The 20,618-nt window shown below is 34.5% G+C and overlaps 2 protein-coding genes across 2 annotated transcripts; one reads left to right on the top strand and one right to left on the bottom strand.

The window, feature by feature from the left end:
- The first annotated feature begins 11,417 nt into the window (after positions 1-11,417).
- Positions 11,418-13,174, top strand: LOC110894700 (alkane hydroxylase MAH1). Its single transcript, XM_022141924.2, has one exon. It carries the CDS (start codon positions 11,577-11,579, stop codon positions 13,086-13,088), a length of 1,512 nt encoding a protein of 503 aa, XP_021997616.1. The 5' UTR covers positions 11,418-11,576; the 3' UTR covers positions 13,089-13,174.
- A 3,980-nt stretch (positions 13,175-17,154) lies between these two features.
- Positions 17,155-17,727, bottom strand: LOC110892750. The gene has a single exon (XM_022139900.1). It carries the CDS (start codon positions 17,725-17,727, stop codon positions 17,155-17,157), a length of 573 nt encoding a protein of 190 aa, XP_021995592.1.
- Between the last annotated feature and the right edge of the window lie 2,891 nt (positions 17,728-20,618).

Below are 20,618 nucleotides of genomic sequence, written 5' to 3' on the forward strand. Positions count from 1 at the left end.
ACATGATATATGTTCTAAATACAGTCCTTTAGGGCATGTGTGTTAGTGACTTGTGTAAAAATAAAATGTGATCCTTTATATGGAATAGTATTAGGTTTGTGTAAAAATAAATGATTGTTATCATATTGTGTATGAAGAAATCATAAATAGATTAACAAACTTTGGTATTTATTTCCATCTCCTAAAGTATTTCAAATGAAACTGTTGGAAAATCAGGTCCAATCACACACTTTATTAACACATTTTAACGACGAAGAACAAGAATGTAACATCCGTAAAAAAACGAATCCTAGAACCCGACTCGTTTGTAACCTGATTCGTTTTCATATTCCATGTAATTTTATTTAATGTTCAAGCAATAAAATGTTTCGGATTCTATGTTTTGATCATACATGTTACATTAATTGTTTGGTGATTTATAGTCTCATACATGTTTTATACAAGTTTCTAAATTCATTTTCATGTATCTTAAAACAACCATCCATCTCTCAAGATATCCTGACCTTCTTATCATCCAAACTTAATTATACACATTCCTAAGATAGTACATTGTGTTTTGTAGGGTTTACATGTAAATGATAGCAAGTAAGAAGCTCACATATTGCATTCTTAGTTTTGGCATAAGATGACTTTGGGGTGGCTTTCTTGCCAACTTTTCTGCATCCTTGGGCTATCATTCTGGACCATTCAAAGCTCCAAGATACACTTGGTATATTAAGGAGCAAGTAGGTTCAAATGGTGCATAGAACCGAGCCTAAGCGTAGTGGGAATCATACACACAAGTTTAAGAATGTAACCCTCCACCCGCATCAAGATCCAAGGCTTAAACCCAATTCTTAGCACCATGAATATTATTTTACTCCCTTCCTTGTGATAATACTCTGAAAATAGTGAACGTGGGCAAAAACCACGCGCGAAACAGAGTTATAACGAAGCGGGAATTGCGAAAATAAATTTGGCGCCCCTTTTTCACTCATCCCACATCTCCCCAAAAACAATTTTATGCTGCTCCCTTTCACACCTACAAATATCCTTGCTTGGTTCCTTATATCTTGCAACACCTAGTTTAAGTATAAATAAAGGGAATAACCAAATTTTGGTGGTTCTACAAGTGCAATACCCCTTTGGGTGTTGTGCATAGAAGTTCTTTTACGCTCTCAACGAGGATATGCTGCCCAGCAAGCTCTTCTTGTTTTGTAAAGCTTCTTTTTGAGGTAATTTTCTTTTCCTTTTCATTATTCATTTATTTATCGCTTTCTTAGTTTAGGTTCTTAGTTAAGGAGCATTAGGATCGGTTAGGTAGTCTTTGCTAAGGCTAGTCCTTAGAACGCCTAACAGGGTAAAAGAAGCGCAAGGTAACATCGAACAAGTATAGAAGGTACGAGTGGCAGAGCAGTAGGCCAATAGGCGCTCAAAATGCTGTATCGGATCATGCTGCATGATGAACAATCGTGCAGGAGACAAGAAGTATACAAGGACACATACGTGGCACCAATCAGCTTGCACCGACCACTGCTCCATGATCTCCACTTAACTGTTGACGATAGACCAGACAACAAGGACACACACGTGGATCCATTCAACATGCGCCAACTACTCTCTCACCTGGGATCACTAACGGTCGTGGCAGAGGAGGCAGAATGGATATTCCTTGTTGTCGATCTCAGGCCCAAGGCCCATCAACCCATCTCATTCACAAATCACCTCGACTATAAATAGAGAACTTCATCTCCAGATTTAAGAATCGCTCTCTTGCTCTCTCACTTAATAAACACACTCTTATCCTCAAAGCAAGTTCGTATTCTCACGCCGGAGGGTGGTTACAAGGAGAATCCCCTATTCCCCTCCTTGTAACGAGCTTCACGGTGTGTTGATTGTTTTGCAGGATTGACGTAACTATTCATCGAGTTCAGAAGAAGATTAACCTTATTTGGACGAGACATGAACTACAAGCTAATCGTTGGATTAATTTGGTGTTTCTTCAATCCCACAAATCCTCCCTTCCATTTTTTTCAATCTCGTCACAGATCCATAATTGTTGTATCAAATCTCAACATCTTTTTCAATCTAAAGAAATCTATAGTTGGTCATGACTAAAAAGGTAGATGTGGTGCTTCATCTCGATCAATAATCTTCTAAACGTTTCATAATGATTCTATCTATGGTAAGTCTTACGTCACTGATTTCACTTACACACGCCTCAGACCCTAGTTTTACTAAATCCATATCATCCGATTATTATTCATCATTTTGATTCATGTAAATCTGTTTTCGCTTTTCGTTTCGATATGTGATGCTTTGCTATGCAGTTAATATCGTTGATATATCGGACCCTTAGTAAAATATCGGTGTCAAATATCGGTCAAAATATCAGTACCGATATTATCAGCGATATTGACCGATATTTGACCGATATAACCGATATATCATCGATATTTGACCGATATAACCAATATATCACTGAATAATTGGTGTTAAATTGCTATATATATAAATTCTACATTCTATTAAAATTACCGATATCCCACCGATATCTCACCGAGATAACCTATATTTCAAATATCGGTCCTTGACCAATATCCGATATTTTACCGCATTAACTGCATAAATGCTTTGTTTGATTTGATGCCGGTAGATATTTTTTTTCTATAGTTTTATGTCATATGCTGATATTATTTTATGATGATGAAATTAGCCAATTAGGTATCGTTCATAAGCATTCTAATTATTCAGGTTTAACAGTTTGAACATAATGTAGGGTATTAGTCAGTGTATATTTCAACTTTTGAAGTGTTTATGTGTAATATTTCATCTAGCGTACATATTGTTTTAGCATACAGTTTGTTTAATTGAATAATATGTAGTGTATTGAAATTAATTGAATAATATGTAGTGTACTATTGATTGGTTTCAGAGAGAGATAGAACTTATTTGATCGCCGGTGAAGGACCTCCAGCCAACGACTGTTGCCCTATCTACTTTGGCCCCTTCTCCCCTTTTTCTCGTGGTCGTTGTGGCCACTAGTACTGTGGTATATGAAATTTTGTTTGTTTTGTCATGGTTTTTTTTGTGAGTTAGCCCTAATCTGTTCGTTTTTGTGCTTGTGGAGAAACTATGCGTACAACTAGATTATTTTTATTTGTTTTTGATGCTTAGATGATTACTTCGTTGGAAAGTTTGCTTATTTTGATTGTAATAAAACTCTCTGTTTATACATCATATGTTTGTTACTCATGAACCACTTTTCAGTACATATAAAGGCCTAAAAAGTCTAAACCATGGCTTTTACTTTGCTAGAGGGGTTTAAGTTGCTTTTTGGCATTTACTACCTGCTGCTATGAGCAATACAAAAGCATAATTGAATAAGCTGGACTGACCTATATGAAATTAATTAATTGAATCTCTTTTGCATTCATTGTGAAAATAAGGTGTTAGCAGGTTTTTTTTTTTTTTTTTTCAAAGTGATGTTGGTGAAAAAAATATTTACCATAAAAGTGTTATTTCAAAAAAATTTACCAAAATGATGTTTTATCTCTTTTTCACATTAATTGCCAATTGTCAATGCAATTGAACCTTTGTGGTAGTAGAGCTAATGTCATTAGCCCAATATCTCTTTTATGATGACTTTCAAAGTGGACTTATGTACCAATACATGTTTTAGTTAGTATACTTAAGAGTCTGAGAGCGTCGGAGAAAAAGAAGGAAGCGGTTCAAGGCATTATCATAATCGCGTGTTGGAGTCTTTGGCGAGCTAGAAACAATCTTCGGTTCTGGAACATTCCGGTTAAGATCGATGGTATTTTAAGCGAAGTTAAAGCTTTAGGCTTTCTTTGGTTCTCAAATAGATCTAGATTTAAAGGGATTGATTGGGGGAGTGGTGTTCTTTTGTAAATATGTAATCCGTCTGTATGTTTGTTTGCCGGCCCGTTTTGGGCCGGCGGTTTGTTCTTAATGAAAGTTTTCAAAAAATTAAAAAAAATATCTAGTTATACCTAAATTAATACTGATTAAAGGGCCCACTTCCCAATCTGTTCCAAAGTTGCAAATTCTCTTCTATTACATGTAAATATGAACAATTTACTTTATAAAACTTATAGTATCATATTAGACCATGTATAGATGTTCAAGCCTCTTAGGGGCGTTTTCTGTCATGTGAATGCCACGTCATCAAAGGTATTTTTCATCCAAAAAGGGTGTAGTGGTTCAAGCCCCATTCTTGCCCCTTCAATTATTTTTCAATTTTGTTCAATTATTTTTTAAATAAATATAAAATGGGTTCAAAATAGATGTCGGAGGATCCTATTGGCCATTCACAATCATCTCCGGCGTGGAAAAGAAAACGCCATTAAAAAAGGCAAAAAACACCCAGGGGGCGGTGTGGTGGGCATTGTGGAGCGTTTTTGGGCATTCCACGCCCACTACGGGTTGTCATATGGGTAAATTGGAATTGTTTTACAACTAATTGACTTTTACTTTTTCTAATCATTATATTCTAGATATATTAAAAAAGTTAGGTCACTTGGAAGTTGTGATACATCATTCGGTAGTTTCATTGGTCAATCAACAACTTAGACTATTGCTAAAGGTATGGTTTTTTATTGTGTTCATTCAGGTGCTATAACATTTAAAGAAGCATAACTCAGTAAAATTTGGTTTGTGGAAAAAGTGGACCTGGTAAAACTAAAAGGAAAATTAGTTTTTAATAAATCAACTTTTGCCTCGTTAGTAAATAATAATTCTACCTACGTAATTGGTATACAATAATCCTACCTATCAACATGTTGGTTCTTAATGAACTTCCGTTAATTATTTTTAACCGAAGTTAGTTTTTAAGTTTTATTTATTACACAAACACCCCTATAGTTATAATTTACTAGTTTTAACTATTTTGCAAAACAAAAAAACGTCAAGGGCCATGTAATTAAATTTTATATATACATATGTGTACTAGTTAAAACTAGTAAATTACAACTACAGGTACTGTTTGTGTAATAAATAAAACTTAAAAACCAACTTCAGTTAAAAAAAATTAACGAAAGTTCATTGAGTACCAACATGTTGATAGGTAGGATTATTGTATACCAATTACGTAGGTAAGATTATTATTTACCAACGGGGTAAAGGTTGGTTTATTAAAAACCAATTTTTCAAACTAAAAACGCAAAACAGATGACGTGTTATTTTGATTACATGGGAGGTTGAGCTTCCACTGGTGGAAGGAGTGTTGATTAGAAAGTTTTAAAGGTGTTTACTCTTCACATTAGTTTTTCATTATTTGTATTTTGTCTCATGGAAGGAGTGTTGATCAGACTAAAAGAGTCTGGATGATAGCCCCTGCAAGTGACACTACTATAGTGCCTTCCTAAAACCAACAAGCTAATTGAGGTTATATGTTGACGTAAATTCAGTTTGTTTTTTGTTTAGTCAATCGTTTATTGTTGTAACTTAGCTATTTAAGAGCTCTGCTACTTTTGCATGATCTCTTAATTTTTGGTTTAGTCAATCGTTTATTATTGTAACTTAGTTTCAAATTTTCTTATGAAGCATGCAGCTTTTATCATAAATTTGTGACAGAATCTTAAATGGCTAAATCATGCTCATAAATTTGGTGATTAAACTAGGTGGATTGCACACCCAGTTCAATAGAAAACAAGCGCCCTCTGCAAGCTTAATAGACGAGATTAAATTCTTTGGCTTCTTGTGGCTTAGTAACCGGACAAAGTTCGAGAATTAACATGGGAGCTTTGGTGTAAATGTGATCTATTGTGTAGAATTTTTTTGGTGGCTTTAGTTTTTTTGGTGGTTGATTATAACATCAAACATTGTGCCAATAATTTGTTGTTGGAATAATTTGGTCATATATAGATTTTTTTTGTTGGTCATATATAAGATGGGCTGGGATGATCTACTAACATTTTCTTTATCTGTTTTTTTTAGTGGTTAGCTCAATAATGTTCTCACCATGGGGCGTTTTCTGCTATGTGGCAGTCTAGTTAGCATGGAGGTATTATTGGGCGTTATTGCAAAAATGCCGTAGTGGGAATAATGCCCAATAACGCCCATGCAATCATTACACAATTATTTATTTTTTTAAATTTTAAACTAAAAATACTTCATCAATTTAAAAAAAAAAATTACACTACTAGAAATAAAAAAAAACATTATAAAAAAACGGAAATAAAAAAATGAAGTTAAAAAAAAAGATGAAGATCTAGAGTCCGTATTTTTTCCGAATTTTTTGGCGATGCATTTGCGCAAGGATCAACGCGTAGCCTTGGAGGTGGTCGACCGGTTTGGACAAAAACTCAATGTCCTTTTTCATTTGCCTCGCCTCTTGCATCTCGTTAAACTTTTTGGTTTCGGCGACTCATTCTTTCATAGTCTCCCAACGTTTGTGGCCGAGGTTGCGCATGTCTTGGAAACGACGGTTCATCTCCTTGAAATCTTCCTTCAACTCAAGATCGAAAGACGACTCCACCGTTTTTTCCCGGTTTGCTTATCCTTTCTTCTACCGGGCGGTCGGGTCAACTCTTCTTCAAGTAGCTCGTCAACCTCCACAACATCATTTAGATCGACATTGCGGGCATCGGAAGTCGGTGTTTCAGGGTCAACGGAGGATGATTCTTTTGACCGTTTAGCTCGACGTCTACTACTCGACATCATGGTCACTACGCCCGCCCACTTTGGACTTTTTCGTAGCAGTTCCCAACACTTATAGTAAGAGAAAGCGCTTTTCGTTCTCTCGTACTCTTCCAAAGCCTTCGTTAAAACCCCGACGTCACCTTCTCCGCTCGGGCGATTATCGTAGTTACGTTGATACACTTCTTGGAAGGAGTGACACTTGTTGTTGATGGTCCATTTGCTAGAAATGGAATCTTTGTCACGATGCTCGCCCTTACCCCACGTGCTATAAAAGAGTGCACGAATTCTATTCCAAAATTCGGGGCCCGTTTGAAAGTTTGCTACAAATTGAAATATAAAGTTGTACGTTAAAAATAAAATAAAATAGACGTGTACGAAAAAATAAGTAAAAAAAAAATATAAAAGTTATCAATTTCGGGGTCCTCCGAAACCTCGAGCCACGCCCGAGCCAACGTGTATTCCTCCTCCTTCGTCCAATTAAGGTAAGAATGCTTACGTCGAGGTTCGTTCGTTTCCTTCTTCTTATGCGACATTCTACCGCGTTTCGATGTCTCTCGCTCCGGTTAGGGTTGCGTCTCCGGCACGATATCCACATCGGGTTCGGCTTGTTGTTGTGAAGGTTGCGACCCACCGGCTTGACCAAACCCGAAAGTGGATTGCACGAATGGAGTAGCGCCACTCAAGTAAGCCGCGTACGATAACATGTTCGGGTCCATGTCTTGAAGGGTAAAGGGTTGTTGCGGTTGGGTTGTGTTCGGGTTCATGGGTTTTGAGGGGACACCAAATGGGGGTCGGAATGGATGCATCTTTTTATAAATTGTAGAAGTAGTAGAGAGAACAAGTGGGTTTTTTTATAAAAAATGATGAACAAGTAGGTAATATATATAGTGAGATATTATTGGAATTATAAATAAATAAATAAATAAATAAATAAATAAACAAATGACCGTTGCCAACGGTCAACTCTTTTCACAATTCAATTTTAGGCGTTTTTTGAAACTCGCCGGGCCAATTTTTTTGTGGAAAAACGCCACATCACGCCGGGGTGTAATGGGTGGGGGGCGTTTTCGAGCGTTTTTTTTTATTTTTTTTTAAAAACAAACTCCCCATTACGGGCGGTTTTAGAATTAATGAACTGATAGGTGAGTAAATTATGATTAGTTGGTGGTAAAAATAATACTATCACATAAAGATCAAGATCTTTATTTGATCAATACCACTACTTATTTGAAAATAACCAGCTACAAAAAAAAAAAAAGTTAGAGCATTCATACCCAGCTCTCTAAAAATATATATACGTTCAACTAAAAAACAGCTCCTGTATCAATATATTTCCACTAAAAACAAATACGTTTTCTCTCTCCTTTTCAATTAAATAATATTTATATACTTTTATCATTACATTTTTCTCTATTCTTCACTCACAACCACTTTCAATACATATTAAAAAATTATAGTGGGTGAATAGTGTCCCCCCAAATATACAGATGAACAGTAACATTTTCTATCTCCTCCACTCACAACCACTTTTTATACTCTTTATATTTTAAAACCCCACACACAGATTTTGATTCCCAGGATGTGAATGCTCTTAGGCGTACTCACCCAAATCAACTTAGACATATAATATGTCATCCTTTTTCTATGATTTTAATTATGTATTAACAATAAATAGTTTTTAGTATAAGTAACTTTCTCGAGTCTGGAAAACAATCATGGGTAATATATTCTTTTATAAAATGAAACTTACTAATTAAAACGATAAATGTCATATAAAATTGATAACTTTTGTTATAAAATATTTTTACTAAAAATAGTTGTTAAAACGATAAATGTTGTATAAAAATATTTGTAAAAAAAGGATAAAAACTAGGGCAATACGAGTCATATAGAGTTATACGACTCGTATAGACCCAAACAACACGAGTAGATCCCAGTCCCCAGACATGATATAACAGGTACATAACTTTTTGAAAATTTAAAAAGGTTATACGACGCGTATAGCGCTATATACGCGTTCTATAGTATACCCTTATGGGGTGTCAGAATACCATCTTTCAAAATGTAGCATAAATGGTCCCTAAAACGGATAAATGTTAGCTTCATTCATTTAAGTAGGAAACATCAAAACCTACGCACACAACATGCCTTCCCTTCTAAACCCACAACAAAAGGACCCCTTTAAAGATGTGATTGCCACAACATTCATTTATTTGTATAGCAAACCCAATTATGCCATTACATTCATTTATTTGTATAGCAAACCCAATTACGATGTGAGCTGAGATTGCCATGTGACTGCCATTCTCTTGAAAAATCAAAGTATGAGTGGCCATTCCGTACAGCAAACAATTTGGATGCTGGTGGGCGCACTATACGTTTAGTTAGCATTAACTTTATATACAAATAAATGTGTGCATTGACTTTTATATAATATATAAAAAACGTGACCGAAAATATTTGTAATTAAAGGCATTGAAAGATTATGATAATTTATGCATGTTATATTGATTTTTTTTAATATAGTTTCATTTAAATGATAATTTTTTAAATCGCTCATACCCATTTTCTTATTAAAATGTCAAAACAACAAATTAAAAACAAGTGACAGGTAAAGGGGAACAAATTGCGCCACAACCCTCTTTTGAATTACAAAACCGATCCTACAAAGATAAATCGACTCTTAAGGGGTTGAGAAATTACTATTCATGACCCGTTGTATCCTGTTTAGAGATTCCACGACCTCCGAAGATAGGGAACCCAATGTATAAAAAACAAATACATAATATATTTCAAGTTTTGGACAATATATTACAAGTTTATTATTCTAACTGAATAATAATACGTCCAATGATATTCAAGTATAAGGTATATTCAGGTTTAATGTATATAGATACCTAATTCGAATATGAGGTTTGTCATTTTTAACTAGTAAATTTTTGTTTTTGTCCCTAAGGTTTATCATTTTTAACTAGTATAGTCCAAAAATCTAATTTATAACAAATCTAACTCTGAGGTTTGCATTTTTTTAGCGTTTTTCATCCAAATAGCTAACTTGGTTCGTTTTTTTCTGTTAAGTTTGGCCAAGATATTATCCGCTTTGCCCATGATGGGTTGCCCATCTAGGAACTCCCGGTTTTTTTTTTCACCCAACGAGTTGCTCGCCCAGGCAAAACGCGTCTTGGTAGAGAAGGTTCACCCCCTTATAAGGAAGGCTTCGTTCTCCTCCTCATTCGATGCGTGACTTACATCTTCACCCCATCCCCAGGGAGCCCAGCATCCTTGTTGGCACACAAGCCCGGTCCCTGTCACTGGCTCTGATACCATTTATAGCAACCTAAGTAAACCGTGCCAAAATATTGTCTTATTTGCTCCCGATGGGTTGCCCATCCAAGAACTCACATTTTTGTTTTCACTCGACGAGTGCTTGGGCTGTTACAGTTTCGCTTAAGGTAAAATAATAACACAACATATATATGTAATTTCGCAAAGTAATAAATAACAACACACAATAATTACACACTAGTTAAAAATAATTATGCAGCTTATAAAAATATAATTTGAGTATGGTATTGCCATAGTTTATTATTATTTTTTTAAATTTAACAATATGTGGTTATGCGCTTTAGAGTATCTGTGTTAGTGTATTGTGTTTTCCCTTGTATGTACCAAATTTATAAAGTTATCCTAATTGTAATTTTTTAAAATTGTTTGCAACTGTTATTTTTATTAAATTGTTTGCAACTGTTCATTTTGTTTCCAAAAGAATTAAAGCCATATCGATGAGTTTCATGATGGGTGGCGTCTAGCATTATATGGGTGGGGTCTAGAATTATATATCTAACTTTATCGTTGTGAAAATGGTTTTATCGATCTAGGTGATTAATTGTTTTAATTTTGCACATTTACTTTTTATTAGAGACTCGTTATTTATTTATTTATAATGAACTTTTTCACTTTCGTGTTTATAATAAACTGTCTTGATTATTTATTTATATTGATATTAATACTAATAACATTATAACAAAATATAAAAAAGTAAAAACAAGTAACAAAAGTATTATAAAATAATATAAAAAATATAATTATTACTTTTGACTTTAGAATAAAATAATGTATTAAAGTAGTTATTCATTATCAAGTTGACTAATTTGATATATTAATCCTTATTTTGGGTCTATTTTTCAGATCCCTAACTAAAATAGCTATGCTAGAGTATGTAATATTACCATAATGTTTTAAAGTGGCATAATAAGGGTGTAAGGGGCACTCCCCTAGGAGGGGAGTCCCCTCTCTTACGCATAACAAATCCTCGTGTGCCACGTCAACTCCCCTCTTAAACTTCCCTCACACCCCAATTTGATGGCACCACTCCCCTATTAGGTCTCCCCTATTAGGTGACTTGTTTTTTTTATTAAAAAAAAAGGAATTATTTGATTGGTTTGAGAAGAGGCTGGCCCACCATCACCCCCTCTCCTTCATCGGTGAATATGCCCCGAGTCCACACCCCGAATTGGGTCACCGCAGGGATGGCGGCGGTGTTCCCGCTGGGGGAATTGGGTCACCGCGGCCACTCCCCGCTGGTGCCCCGTATACCCTAATAACCGCTCTACTTATTTTTGCAATGTAATGAGTAGTTATTATCAAGCTATTTCAAAACTAATATGCAATAATAATAAATTCAAATCTAATTATTCTAACCATTTATATTATTCATCTCACCCCTACAAATAGTTAGAGCTCACTATTGAACTATATAAAATGATGATTAAACCATAATTCATAATCTAAGATCTTTTGTTGGATAAAAACTAGTTGTGATAACGGGTATTTAAAGGATCAGGGAGCTTCTTTTATTCCTCACCACTTGAATACAAGCATTCCTCTTATAGAAAACACCTCCTGCTCTTTGCCTTCTAATTAGCATTCTTTCCATGGCCTTCTTTGAACACCACACCATTCTCTTTCTCTTTGCACCTTGCTTTCTATATGTCTTATACATATGTCAACGCCGTAATTCTATCATCCCCACAAATTGGCCAGTTATTGGTACAATACCAGCACTCGTTGTAAATTCCCACAAACTCCAAGAATTTGCCACTGATCTTCTAGCATGTACTGGTGGTACGTTCTTGTTAAAAGGACCTTGGTTAGCCAAAATGGATATGCTTCTCACTGCAAGTCCTGCTGACATCCATCACATTTTGAGCAAAAACTTCCCTAATTATCCGAAAGGCCACAAATTCGGTGAGATCTTTGATATCCTAGGAGATGGAGTGTCTAATAGTGACGGAGACTTATGGGAGTTCCATCGCAGAACCCTCATGGGCCTCCTGAACCAACCTAGCTTCCATAGCCTCCTAAAAATGACGATTTGGAACAAGGTTGAAAAAGGGTTACTACCGGCACTAGACAACATTTCACAACAAGGGGTGGAGATGGATTTGCAGGATATATTTCAAAGGTTTGCTTTTGATATTATATGTGAATCAGTTTTTGGTTACGACCCTAAAAGCATGTCTCTTGATTTTCCTTACATTCCATGTGAAAAGGCTTTGTCACATGCCGAAGAAGCCATCTTGATTAGGCATATTGTGCCCGAAAAATTATGGAAATTGCAACGATTTCTTAGAATGGGAAATGAGAAGAAGTTAAGCAATGCATGGAAAGACATTGATCAATTCATATACAAACACTTAGCCGAAAATCAAACAGATCATAGTAACGATGAACCCGGAGAGGAAAATTTTAATTTTTTAACCGCTCTAATAAAAGAGGTAAAAGGCCAAAGTGTCACGTCTAAGGATCACGATATGTTTTTGAGAGATATCTTGTTGAATTTAATTGTTGCGGGACGAGATACCACTAGCAGCACTCTCTCTTGGTTTTTTTATCTTCTTGCCAAAAACCCAAAAGCAGAAGATAAGATCCGAGAAGAGCTCGAGACACAACTAAATAAGGAAATGGGTGATATCCAAGCAATAGATTTGGGTAAACTGGTTTATCTTCATGGTGGATTATGTGAGGCCTTAAGGCTTTTCCCTGCAGTTCCGTTTCAGCACAAAGAGCCAGTACAACCCGATATTCTTCCAAGTGGCTATCAAGTAGATTGTAACACTACGATTATTTTATGTTTTTATACCATGGGAAGGATGGATTCAATATGGGGAAAGGATTGCCTGGAATTTAAACCTGAAAGGTGGGTTGCAACAGGAGGTGGAATCGAACATCAACCATCATATAAGTTCCCCGCGTTTAACGCTGGACCAAGAACTTGTTTGGGTAAGCAAACGAGTTTCACTCAGATGAAGATAGTGGCTGCTACAATCATATACCATTACCATGTTGAGCTGGTTGAAGGTCACCCAGTCATACCAAGTGAATCTGTTATCCTGGAGATGAAACATGGTTTGAAAGTGAGGTTAACTAAAAGAAGTGAAGTCTGAGTTAAGAGGTTTGACTTCAATCATGTCGATTGTGTTATATTTATGAACTTAATTAAAATGTTATCTAAATACAGTCTTTTACGTTATGTGTGAATGGTTTGCCTAAAATTAAAGTGTGCTTTTTTTTTTTTTTTTTTTTTTTTTTTTTTTGTAATTGTGAAATAAGTCTATATGGAATAGTAGCGAGCTAGTGATGGATGCTTCCTACTTGTGCTAGTATGGCTGCTTTTATTTTGATAAAGTGTATACAAACTATATGTTAACCTTTTGTAACAGATTAGATTATTTACATTAACTGCCTTTGAAAACTTTAGTTTATTAAATGAAAATAACAAATTTACCCTTGTCCGTAAAGTACCAAATTTGTAATTTTTGTAATTATTGTTATTTTCTTTTCTTTGATATTTTTAACTCTTTTACATTTCTTTTCTTTTCTTTTATTCTTTTTATCACTTTTATTTTATAAAATATTCTAAAATAATGTTATGGTTCTTGATAAATTCACCAAAAAAATAGACAGAAGCTAGACTAGAAAATAGACAGATAATTTGATTTGAAAACTTTCATTCATAATCCAAAATGTAAACGTACAAGACTATAGTTAATACTCATGCCACTAACCCTAAATTATTAGATGTACCCACTACTCACAAATTAGTTACCAACTACTCCTAACAATATGGAAAAATACTTTATGGAAAACATGGGCATTCCCTTATTTTCCTTTATTTTAACACATGACTAACAACTTGAATATTCAAAATAAAGTGGCTGGACTACACGTGCTTTACTCATGCACATATGCATGGGCTTCACTTGAAATGCATCTCTTGGACTCGGTAACGGACTCGGAGGGTGATTTGGGCTTCGGTACATAACAATTAATTAATTAGTTAATCGATTTATTATTCTTATACAAATACAAATTTCAATACAATTCTTTTATCATGTGTATTTTGGTTCGGTTAGTTTTAGTTATTTACTTGAGTAAATTATAAAAATCGTCCTTTATGTTGACACTAGATTGTAAATTTTGTTCTTTGTCTCTAAAAAGAAAAAAAAAACCGTACTCGATGTTTGCAAACCCTTACATGTTATGTCCTTTAGTTCTAACTAACTTTAATTTAATGGTTAAATCTGACCAAGTGAAGCCTATCTGAGGGTAAATTAGTCTTTTTATATAAAGTTTATATTTTTCTTTTAAGATCCAAAATCAAGATCTGGATCATACACACAATCAAGACGCAAAATCAAATCAAATCTGATCAGATCTCTCTCTCCAAAATCAAATCTTATGGTTACATTGTCTCTTTTTATTGTAACGATATCTTTCACTTGCATTGTAATGCTCTGAGACTTTTAGTGTAAGCCTACAGAGCAACAAGCTGCATAACTTAGGCATTTGCACAAATCTCAAAGTTCTTTTCAATTCATTAAGTTTTTTTCATGTATTCGTGAACAATGTATGTTAGTGTGTTTCCACAATATGTGAACAAACATGAACGCTTACAAACTCAGTATTCCAAACAGCTTAAACTGATGATTAGGAATTCAAGCCCATAACTTTTCATTATTTGCAATTTAACATCACAACTTTCTACTTTCAACTTTTGTCCCCTATACTTTTCATCTTTCGGAAATATTCCTTTTACGTTTCGTTCTAAAATTTTCGAGTTAGTACGACGTAACGTACATGTGTTGGTCAACGTTTTTATAATTAACTCAAAAATTTGCGAGTTAACATCGCGCAACGTTCATGTGTGATTCAACGTTTATACATCTATTTTTCCTGTTTGACAGGTTCGTCGCAACACGTAGGTCCTAGGTCGAGTCAGTGTTAGTGGTCACTGGCGGTGGTGTGACATCGATACTATTTGGCATGGTTTACACCCCACCGCAACGCGGGGTGCTTAGTTGTTTTTAAATAACGAATTAGAGTGTAGATATTATATTATTAAAATTTTAAGATAGCAATCTGCTTTGAAACTCGTCACTAGAACTGGCAATAATCTTCTGATGAGTCTTTGAGGTATCTTTCTTATGTTTTCTTGAGTTGTTGATGTTAAAAATATTTTTTATCTTCCAAAACCCACCATGGCTGTCCTCTCCGAGACGAACAATGTTTATGCTCCGTCCATTATCAAATTCTCCATTTGCCCTTGTCCTCCACACTTTGTTTCTATCAATTGAACTGGAAACACTTCTTGAAAGACTTCTTGTTTGTATTCAATTTCTAACCCAAATATTTTCTATCCGTACTATTTCCATTTTATTTTGTTGATATTTCTTGAGAATATTTTTGAGTATCTTAACAATTTTTTTCTTTATTAAATTACGATGGAATCTTTTTGCTTCTTATTTATATCTAACGGTGATCTAAAAATATAGGACTTCTTCTAAAATATAGGACTTCTTCTTAGTCTCATAAATATACAAATCCAACGCATATAATGGGCTATACTAGATTTCATGTGACCTAATTTAGAAAAATTAAGACCAATGCGCATAATCAAAATAAACGTGATTAGTTACAATGTACGGATTCGAACTAATAAATTACCGATTTTCACAAACCATACTCTCAAATTCAGAACTTCAGATCATCTATAATCGTTGTCTATCTAAGTATACTTGCACAGTCACACCTCAAAGAACACTCACGCATAGGGTGTGATGTTCCGGTAGCTCGGTTGCCTCTCACGCTCAAGATGTATAACATATGGCCTAATATATATTTGTGCATCGATCTAAATATTAGTAAAACACTACAATTAATGCCACGTGCCAATTTCTCCTTCAACTTCATAATTATATTTTTATTTTTAATTAAAAATATTTTGTTATCCTTATCCTTTTTATTATTATTATTATTATTATTATTATTATTATTATTATTATTATTATTATTATCTATAAATCTCCTAATTTCAATTTTAATATTATATATAAAAATATTTTTTATCCTTATCCTTTTTATTATTATTATTATTATTAAATCTCTCAATTTTAATTTTAATATCATACGGAGGAATATTATATTTTTTTGTCTTTTTGTCTTCTATTTTTTTTGGTAATATGATTTTTCATTTTGTAACAAAATTTTAGTTTTTTTAATTTGTGTCACAAAGGTTAAATAATTTTAGTTTTTTACTAGTTTTTATTTTACGTTTTTCTCAGATTTGTTCGTCGTTCGTTGCTAATTAGCACAGTGTTTGATAGTCACATTTGGCCCCTTAGGGTTTTTTTTTCATTCGTATTTGGTGGTCACAGTTGGTCTTTTAAGTTTGTTTTACCCCCTCCAGTTTGTAATATACATCGTTATGAATTCGACTCCTACTACGTTTTACGTCACGTAAGTCACTTTGTGTTGGAAATTCGTGTTTTTTTACGCTTTACCCGGTTTTGGTCTTCGTTCGATGCTACTTAGCATGGTTTTTGTCTTGTTTTTTTTCTTTTTTTTGGCATTATTATTTTTCATCTTGTAACAAAATTTTAGTTTTTATAATTTGTGTCACAAAGGTTAAATAATTTTAGTTTTTTATTAGTTTTTCTTTTACGTTTTCTCATATTTGTTCGTCGTTCGTTGTTATTTAGCACAGTGTTTGATAGTCACATTTGGCCCTTCAGGGGTTTTTTTTTTCATTTGTATTTGGTGGTCACATTTGGTCTTTTAAGTTTGTTTTACCCCCTCCACTTTCTAATACACATCGTTATAAATTCGACTCCTTCTACGTTTTACGTCACGTAAGTCACTTTGTGTTGGAAATTCGTGTTTTTTACGCTTTACTGGGTTTTGGTCTTCGTTTGATGCTACTTAGCATGGTTTTACGTCCCCATCTCCTCCACATTGGTAGCACGTTATGTCCACTGGCCCGCAACGCGGGTAGCTTAACACTAGTTAAAGTAATATAAAAACACTTATATGAGTTTCCATATATACGTAAGCTAAGATTACAAATATGGTGTGTATTTAATTCCATAATTATGTCATACGACCCAAATTAACTTGATTGATGGTGTTAGTTTACAACTTACAAAGATCTATAATTTAAGCATTTTAAACTTCCTAATTTGTGAGAATATTGAGCAACAAAACCCTGGTTCTCATCAACCTCTTAAAAATACACCCTAATTCAACCTCAAGATCTTCCATGGCACTTTCAACAGCCTCCAGTCTCTCTGTAGCACTTTGAAGCGCTTGAGTATCACAATCCTCCCATGGACTCAAGCTATTCAGCCTCGTAAACTTCGCCTTCACCGTGAAAATCCCATTGCATTTGATCATCATCTTTTTTTCTGTTTTAGGGTTAGGGTTAGGCATAGACATAAGCAACATAATTGACTCCAACAATATAACAAGGGTTTCTCTAACTTCTTTCAACACATTAGCCACAACAATTAGGTTATCATCTACCGGGATATCTTGAACTTCACCACCGGCGCTCGTATTTTTCGCTTGTTTTAGTGACTTTAGCCTCTTTAACATTTGTTTCCTCAACTCTTTTCTTTGGAAACAATATTCCGAGAGTTTCTTTTCAGTTTCACCAAGACTAGCTCGGTGAAACGTGGTACGGAGTTGTTGAATATGACCCTTGACTAGACAGAGTATTTCTTTGGTGTTACCACAAGAATCTAACATCTTTAATGATGATTCAGAGACCCTTTGGATCCACTCTTGGTCTTGTTTGTGGTGCGAGAGAATACCTTTGATGTCCGACGAACGGAGCAGATTGTTAACAGTGTCATGCAAGTCTCTTAGTGATATAGAGGACGACATTAGCATTGAAGGGATGGTGGATTTCTGAATTAGAAGAATTCCTGAGTGTAAGTGTTTAGTTGATGGGAATTAGTGTTATTCTTGGTGGTTTATATAAGAATTTTCTTCTTTTATTAGATCTGAGATATTAATGGATTCATGACTAGAAGGTACGAAATGAGGTACAAATTAGTCGCACGTACGTACGGGTATGACAATATGGTAACAGCTAGATTTAGGAAAATTGTCGTTATGAACCTTCCAAGAGATTGCATGACAGCTGAGATTAATGAAGATATTCATTTTGGTGGTAGGGTGGCAAGGAGACATTGTACAGTAAAATTATTATTATTATTATTATTATTATTATTATTATTATTATTATTATTATTATTATTATTATTATTATTATTATTATATATTTTTTCAGTTTAATTTTTTGGCTCTTTTGAGATAATTGCATTTTTGTAATTGTCCACTAATACAAAACTGTAATATGTTGCAGTAGTTTGGCATTGGTAAATGAGTTTAGTGGTGTGAAACACTTATTTTGTTTCTGTATATTTATCAACTAAATGCTAAATAATATGTTGTTTTTTTTTAATGGCCAACAAAATCAATCTCGAGTATTTTTGGAGTACTCACCGGACCAAATGGGGTACTCCGAGAGTAACCCTAGTCCACAACCAATTTCGGGGAAAACCGGTAACCCACCTGTCCGTAGACACGATGGTGAAATTACTGATAAATCTGTTTGGCTCAAGGATCGAACCCAGTTTTCACTGGGTCTTCTATCATTGTTCACCAATATCTCACTCTATACCAACTGATAGTTAAAACTGTATCTCCCAAAAAAACTTCAAGCTTTCTACCACTTGATCTAGAGATCAATATTGTGAGTTCTATTAAATATGTTGTTCATATTGTTTAAAACAAGAGTAAACTGCCATTTTGGTCCCTGTGGTTTGGGCACTTTTGCCATTTTAGTCCAAATCTCAAACTTTTTAAATCTCGGTCCCTGTGGTTTCATTTTTGTTGCCATTTTGGTCCAAAAGTGAAATCAGACTAGATTCTCCAAATTAAACCCCGATATTTTGTCATTTTCTGCAGGGGTAATTTGGTCTTTATGATTTTATTATAACTCACTATTAATTAAAATAATTAGACTAAATAAAATTTGACTATCTAAAAGCAGAGAACTACTTAATGTCTTCTTTAATCTGTCCACTTAACACCCACCTTTCTCAAACCCAAATCCAAATGCCATCCCCGATTCATCATCATCATCCCCAAATGCAACCACCACCACCCAACCTCCAGCCAAGAGCATCACCGTTTTCATCCTTCTTTATTGTCATCCTTCCCCAAATCATCACCCCCCCCCCCCCCAAATCATCTTCCCCAAATCATCGCCGACATCTTGCCAAGACCAGAGACTTACAGTGATTTTCAGTTAACTTGGAAATCAGAAAATGGTGGGTGTGTATCTATTTCTCATAAAACTCAACCTACAAGATCCATATGGTCAACAATGCCTGGTTGACCATTCATTTATGCTGCAATGGCTGAAACAGAGGTTGCAGAAAGCAGGGGATCATTCATGGTCAAAGATCGAAATGTTCGATTTATATGTAATCATCAAACTATTGAAGATATTAAGGTTTTGAAAGAAAATGAACAAGATTTTAAATCTGGGTATGTTGAATTTGGATTCGAATACCCTGTTGTTAAGGTTTTTGAATATGGGTATGAACAAGATATTAAGGTTTTTAAAAGAAAATGAACACCTTCGTCACTCACCTTCATCTTCCCCAAAAAAAACCCTAATCGCACACATCATTCATCACCTTCATCTCCACCGTCACTCACCTCCGACAATCCACCATAGGTTTTTTGCGAAGAACGTTTTGTCACCAATTTCAGAGAGCACAGTCATCGCTAGAGATTTGCTGAACCCCTGATTTCATCAGCAACATCATAAGAAAACAAATAACATATCCAGAATCATATCAGTTTTATGGAATAAACTTACTTGAACCAGTGATAAACTCATGATGGATGCAGGGAGTAAGTGAGTCGGCTAGGTTATTTCGATGAAGACGAAGCCAATTCCCAGAAGAATATGTTGAATGGTAGTAGTGAAACAAATGAGAGAATCTGGTGAAGGCCTCATCTTGGTAAATTTTATATTTGAATATATTATACCCATGCTTATTAATTATTAATATGATATATATTAATATTTGATGGACAAAAATGCCCCTTGACAAAAAGACAAAATAGACAGATTGCAGCAGTCAAAAAATGGGGTTTTTTAATTTTGGACTAAAATGGCAATAAAAGTAAAACCACAGAGACCCAAATTTAAAAAGTTTGAGATTTGCACTAAAATGGCAAAAATGCCCAAACCACAGGACCAAAATGGTAGTTTACTCTTAAAACAATAATGAAGACCACTTTAGAAGTTGGGTCTACGAGAAATTGAATCTCGAAGAGAATTACCCCTGCGACAGTTTTTGAGAATCTCAAAGCTTTCATTTTTGGACAACCTCTTGATAAACATATGTTGATGTGAATGGTTGAAATTTTCATATTAAAGTACTCTAAAATCAATTTTACAATTTTATTCTCTGAGATGCAATCGGTCAGCCTAATGAAGTAGATGCATGCACCAAGAGTGTGACGGTGAAGAATAAATTAATTATTTAAAGTAACCAATAAGTCAGTTAATTATTATTGAACTATTAAATGCCATGTTCATTAAAATTTTTATT

Source organism: Helianthus annuus, chromosome 12 (assembly GCF_002127325.2).
Source record: "Helianthus annuus cultivar XRQ/B chromosome 12, HanXRQr2.0-SUNRISE, whole genome shotgun sequence".
Lineage (NCBI taxonomy): Eukaryota > Viridiplantae > Streptophyta > Magnoliopsida > Asterales > Asteraceae > Helianthus > Helianthus annuus.